The sequence below is a fragment of the Papaver somniferum genome, chromosome 2 (genome assembly GCF_003573695.1).
Source record: "Papaver somniferum cultivar HN1 chromosome 2, ASM357369v1, whole genome shotgun sequence".
In the NCBI taxonomy this organism is placed as follows: domain Eukaryota; kingdom Viridiplantae; phylum Streptophyta; class Magnoliopsida; order Ranunculales; family Papaveraceae; genus Papaver; species Papaver somniferum.
The window spans coordinates 163685475-163692150 of record NC_039359.1 but is presented as its reverse complement, the minus strand read 5'-3'; the positions used below and the strand labels follow the sequence as shown (position 1 = coordinate 163692150).

The 6676-nt window shown below is 36.8% G+C and overlaps 1 protein-coding gene across 2 annotated transcripts; it reads left to right on the top strand.

The window, feature by feature from the left end:
* The first annotated feature begins 1240 nt into the window (after nt 1-1240).
* Nucleotides 1241-5828, top strand: LOC113349636 (zinc finger CCCH domain-containing protein 32-like). 2 transcript variants are annotated; one of them, XM_026593633.1, is made up of 7 exons: nt 1241-1652; nt 1803-1951; nt 2256-2318; nt 2493-2612; nt 2735-3040; nt 3273-3581; nt 4704-5828. In XM_026593633.1, exons 1-7 carry the CDS (start codon nt 1553-1555, stop codon nt 5085-5087), a joined length of 1431 nt encoding a protein of 476 aa, XP_026449418.1. In that variant the 5' UTR covers nt 1241-1552; the 3' UTR covers nt 5088-5828. The 2 variants fall into 2 exon arrangements, with proteins under 2 accessions (XP_026449418.1, XP_026449419.1); XM_026593634.1 differs by having other exon boundaries at nt 1244-1652; nt 4707-5828.
* Nucleotides 5829-6676: the final 848 nt, after the last annotated feature.

Genomic DNA, 6676 nt, shown 5'->3' with positions numbered 1-6676 from the left:
AAGTGATGTAGACCCGTTGGACTAGTGTTGTAGACTTGGATACACACTTGTCTTATTCTGGTTGGATGTTCACCGCGAATTGAGTTTGAGTCATGTCTTATTCGACATTTTCCTTTCCATTGATGAGTTTTTGTCTTTCTCAATCAAATGACATGTTAAGGCTTGCTCAGTATCCTTATTTACGAAACTACCCTTTGCTCACCATTTTACGCGGATACGAGATTGATTCTCAAATGACAAGTTAATAATCCTACGAAGCTTTTGTGGCGACCAGCTTACTTGATAGTGATTCGTACGAATAGGAAAATGTATAACACTAGGAACCTATGATGGATGGATGGACGGTACATATGAGATGAAATTCGAAACGTCTTCGTATTCCTTTTTCTGTTTTGTGATCATGGTCCCCTTAAATTCCTCTGTATATGGATATGGTGTTTCCAGTGGGGATAATAAAGAAAGCTGTCAATAATTTGCCATTCTAAGGGTGTATTTGACCATCTTTGAATGATATTTAATGTCAACTATTAATTTCACATTGATGAGATACCAACAACAAATTTCCACCTTACCTCTTTAACGTTGTTAATTCTTTTGTGCTTGCAAAATTTATTTGTGGTGATGGGCAGTTAAAACCCTTAAACACAAGACAATCTAATGGCTGTCAAGGTCACAGTGATAAACTTTAACCAGTAATGAATTAACGGAAAATGAGTTATTTGTCCAAATATTTTTAAATCACGGTTCAAATGGACGAGTGAAAAATAGTTTGGGTGAAATGACCAAAATAAAAATAGCAAGGATGAAACTGGATTCATCCTAACTTAAATTTAAAAAATAAAAAGGATGAAACTGGATACATCCTGTGTAAATTAAAAATAAGAAAAAATATTTGAAAATGGACACGATGAAACTGGTTACATCCTGCTTATTTTTACATTTTTTTCCATTTAAACAGTATCAAAATCTAACTGTCCATTTCACCCAGAAATTGTTGATTTTGGTCTTTTTAACCCATTTTGTGATTAATTAATTCATCTACCCATTTTGCACCTTCATTAGCAAGTAACCAAATTATTATCTCGCGAGAGGGGCAGGTTTATGGTATTATCGTAATAACGTTGAAAACGAATGTCAAGGTCATACTGATAAAGTTTACTAGACATTTCAGGTACGAATTGAGCATTATTTTAATGTAAGCTCCCTTTTCTATTTTCCTTAATTTGGCGGGTATAAAAACTATCTGACGGAAAAAGATCCCAAAATGTAGTGAGAGAGAGTGTGAAACCAAAGAACCAGAAGAGAGAGAGAGAGAGAAAAAGAAAAAGAAGTACTGAAACTCAAAACTCAAACTCAAAACAACAACAAATTCATAGTATCTTCAACACATTTTCATCTCTCTTCAACTTTGATCATCAGATCTTCTGTTCATACTAAGTATTACCGTATTTTTACTCTTCTACCCTCTTTCTCTCTTCAATTTCCTCTGTTTTGATATACATATTTTACTGTACATTTTGTGCAAATTCTCACATAAATATATAGAAAAGAAATGGAGAGATTTGGTAAAAATCAACTTATAATGGAATCCGATCCACAATTCGGATGGAACTCTTCTTCTATTCAACTTTCTCAAACCTCTAGTCTTGATGGTAAGTAGCAACTCTTTACTTTCCTTTTCACATTTTGATTTTGATTTTTTTTGTTTTATTTTAGGGTTTTTGTATAATAATGTGATTAAATTGAGGTTTTGGTTGTTTGAGTTTGAGTTTGATCTTGTTGTTTGTTATTTGGACATGCAGTAGCGATGTTACAGTTGAGATTGGGTAACCAGGAATCATCCTACCCAGAACGACCTGCTGAACCAAACTGTGTATACTATATGCGTACAGGCTCTTGTGGTTATGGTGACAGGTGTCGTTATAATCATCCACGCGATCGTAGTAGTTTGGTAACTTCTCCATTGATTGAATGTCGTTATTACCTAGTTAGTTCAGTGGTGGTGGTGTTTTTTAAGGGATTTAATGTCAGCTTGTAATGTAGTTTACCCCAATTTATGTGTGTTTTTGGCAAATTTGTCTGCGTTTCATATGCTTGTTGACTGTTGTGTCAGGTTTAACACTAAGTAGTTGTTCATTTGTTTGTATTTGATTTAACTTTGTTGATTTTCTTCACCATGTATGTACATTTTACTCTACTGTATTTGGAATACATGTGTTGAATATGTTGACTGAATTTTTTATGACATTACGAAGGTTGTGGGAGCTGTAAGACAAGGAGGGGAGTATCCACAGCGGGAGGGACAGCCTGTTTGTGAGGTACTTTCTAGTCTAGTCGCTTCTATTTACTTCTAACTATAACTACTGATGACTTCGAGATATGATTATAGTTAGATCTTAGATTATCGGTATTTTGATTCTTTTTCTTTTTTTTTGACGGATTGAAGGTTTGGCTCCTTATTGGACTGCTTATGTTACTGTTTGTTATTTCAGTTTTATATGAAGACAGGCACTTGCAAATTTGGTGTGTATTGCAAGTACCACCATCCGAGAACTGGAGCTGGTACCATGATCCCCGCGGCATTAAATTATTATGGTTACCCAATTAGACCGGTTAGTGTTCCATGCTTACTTCCGAAATTTTTAGTTACACTTGCAATAATTGAATTGTTGTTATCTAGGTAGTAGTGTTTCAATTAAGCTCATAATACTGAGTGCTTATATTACACCAACAGGGTGAGACAGAGTGTTCATATTATATGAAGACGGGGCAATGCAAGTTCGGTTTAGCATGTAAATTCCATCATCCAAATCCAGCTGGTGTTTCTATGCTTGCACCTGCACCTGCTCTTGCACCTGCACCTACATTTTATCCCATGGTGCAGTCTCCTTCAGTTCCTTCTCAGCCATATGGAGGGGTGCCTACCAGCTGGGAAGTTCCAAGACCTACTCTTTTATCTGGTTCATATGTACAAGGAGCTTATGCGCCTATGTTGCTCCCGCCAGCAATGGTTCCCGTCTCCGGTTGGAGTCCTTATCGGGTACATGCATAAACGCCTCTTCTCTCTCTATATCTCCGCATTTGATATTTTTGAAAATAATTTATTGCGGATGTAGAATTGATTATTGGTCTTCTTTTATAAACTTCAAGAAAATGATGATTAATTTTAGGCGCTTGCTTGGTTAATTGTATTAGGTTAGCAAATATGACTTGATGTTGTATTACCTGGAATTACTTTCAAATCTGACTGTGAGATCACTTACTTTGCACAGGCACCTTTAAGCCCAGTGGCATCTCAACCTACCGTCAGAGCAGGTCCACTTTATGGGGTAGCACAGCTACCTTCTTCTGCAACAGAATATGTGGGGCCTTATCGACCACTCCCATCCCTGGCTGTTTCTTTAAGCAGTAGCATGAAAGAGCGCATGTTTCCAGAAAGGCCCGGTGAACCTGAATGTCAATACTACATGAGAACGGGAGATTGTAAATTTGGAACCTCGTGCAAATACCATCATCCACCAGATTGGACCGCACCGGAAACAAATTCTGTTTTAAGCACAATGGGTCTTCCTTTGCGCCCGGTATGCATTTAGTTACCTGATCCTTTATGTCATCTGTATTGGAAGGTAGAGTTTGTGTTTATCTTTCTTGATTTTGATTATGCCATAACATTTCTAGTTGAAAGTGCAACCTTGTTTAAAGCATAGTACAAAGTTTTGGTCATTATCTTCTTACTCTACAATCATTTCGATCACGTAGCTCAAGTATAGCTGATGTACATATCTTCGTGTTAGTTTGGTCAAAGGTAAGAAGTTATTAAGACAGTTTATAAGTGGTTAGATTATCAAAATTTATTTATTTTTATCAGTTTAGTTTCATTTGCTGGATAAATCTAAGGTTTACCAACCAGTAGTTTGTAGCCTGAATGAACACTTTCTAACGAAAAGACCCCTATCGTAAAATGCGAAAAGGAGATCCCCTGTTCAACTGTTCAATATCGTCTTCCACCATAGAGTCCATGGCTTGATGAGGACCAAGAAGCCAGTCCTTCAGAAATTGTGCATATGCCGAAGGGGGTCTATCTTATTATAGAGCACCAAGTGTTATATTTTTTCGCTAGTCTGAAATCATCTGAAGTTTTACCCCCTTGTCTCCAGTTAATGGATGGAAGAATTGGTAGTAATCTACTGATTCACCAGGGTAGTGGTGCAGTTTTTAGAATACTACAAAATATAGCCTATCCATTGAATTCTTCAGTTGTGTTGCAAAAACTTTTCTGTTATCACTTGTGTGTGTATGCATGATACTCGATCTTTGTTTTCATCAAATTCTTATGCAGTGATGCCTATGATGTCATTGACCTGAGATGTGAGCAGGAAAATGCGCATATGTTTAGTGATTACCAGCACAGTTTACTTTTTTTACCTAAACACTTTGCATCTCTGCTGTAAACTTGCACATAATTTGTCTGTTAAACCCTTTCTCTTCGCTATTGTGAGTGTGAACTGTGAGCTGGCTTGTATATCTCTCATATATATAACTCAACGTCTGTTCTCCAGATTTTACTAAGTTTTGCAATAAGTCAATGATGGTTAGCTCAAAACACTCTTCTTATCATTTATCTGGAATGTTTCTCGTATGTCACTGCTGATAGATGTTCTGCACAATATCTATATAACGACTGATTTTCTTACATTGGTTAGCAGGAGTCTCCACCTTGCACCTTCTATATGCAACATGGTATATGCAAGTTCGGGCCAACATGCAAATTTGATCACCCCATGGAGATGTTGAGCTATAGATCATCTGCACCTGCTCTTGTTGACATGCCAGTTTCTCCTTACCCAGTCTGCTCTTCACTAGCTACCCCTGCTCCCTCTTCCTCGTCATCAGAATTCCAGCCTGAGTTTATTACAGGCTCCCACATCTCTTATTCGACTAGATTACCATCTTCTATTAACTCTACTGGTTTAGTTGGTTCAATGTTCTCAAAGAGTGGACCTGTTCTCCCACATCTCTTTTTCGGTCAGAGTCCTCCTGTTCCTTCACGTGTTAATATTGGAGGCGACGTTCGTAGTTCAAACTGATTAAGTATATGAAAACCCCATTCAACAGTCATCTTTAGGTCCAATTTTTGAACATTATCTCACTAATTGTCTTGTTTCCTACCCACAATATAACTTTTCATCTCTTCAGGTATTTCTGCATTTCTGTCTGTCATCTATGTTCATACCATCTTTTCCTTCATACACAAACTTAATCATCTCCAGCAATGCGTTGTAGCTATGCATGAAAAGGTATATCAATTCCATATAGTCCTTTCATCTTCCTTAATTACTAATACATAGATCTTCAACCCGGTAAACTGCATTGCCCTCGGCCTTTTCTGCATGTCTTCAGAATCAACCACAGTTCCATAATGCTTGCTCGAAACACATTAAACTCCCCTCTAAATCATGTAGGAACAGGCTTCCAATTTTGTTGCTCAGTGATTGTCATCTTGACTTGACTTTCCATTAGAAACACGGTATCACCCCACTCCAACCTTCTCCTTGTCTTTTGGTATGGGGATTTATTGTGAAAGATCAAAGAACTCAGAAGTATGCAAATGTTATTAGCTGTGATTTTTTATTTTTTTTTTCAGACGAGGGGTTATTGATACACAATGCAATCTATTCTTCAGTACAAGGAAGATGGATCTCTTTTAGTTTTTATTTGGAGTTTATTCTCCCAATCTCTCTGACCTTGTTTTTAATTTTTATCCATGGAAATATGGACCTTGTCTTACAAAGATAATGCTTATTGCAAAGATTTCCCAATGTCTTTCTTGGCTCCTACGGTCCAAATCCTGATTTCAATCTTAGAATGGATTAAACTTTGGCAAGAATGAATTTTATGTTGTGAGGAATATATTTTCACCAGAATCAGCCATGGACAAGTTCCATATGAGTGTACAGTCAGTCTCCTAGACTATGGTTTGTCTGCTTCTGTTCATATCTTCATTGGTGACGACTGTTATAAGACGCTTTTTATGTCTCTAATAGTATTGCATTGGTGGCACTTAACCTGGTGGCACTTAACCCGTTCCTTCTAAATGGCGAAAACATGTCTGTGTTGCCCAATTAAATACACACCTCATGGCTATACCTCATATTATAAAAATGGTCCCCTCAACAACCAGGATTATGCCTGCACGCTCCATCCATCTATACAAGAAAGTGCTTCATTTTTCTAATGCCTATTAGGTTAACTTATAATGATCATGATTAAAGATTTAAATTGGTAGTAGAAATCATGTTTAGACAACTTAATATAAACTTTCAATCATCAAATCCATTTGACTCGTTTCTTTTCTGCACATCCCTGGGTCCAATCTTTTTTTACAAGTTATTTTATATCGGGATTTCCATGATCGATTCTACTTGAATGATGATCGATGTGAATTTTACGTATAATTATTTAATTGTATTCGATAGAAATCCATTGGAAATCGATCACAGCTGCTTCAATACTCACTTAATTGCATATGGCTGGACCAGGACATAGCACTCGATCAAAGTAGCCCCTAACCTTAAGCAATGATTTATATAACCTTATTAAGCAATGATCACAGCTGCATCAATACTCCACTTGATCCCATATTAACAAATTTAAATGAACGAACTAAATGCATTTC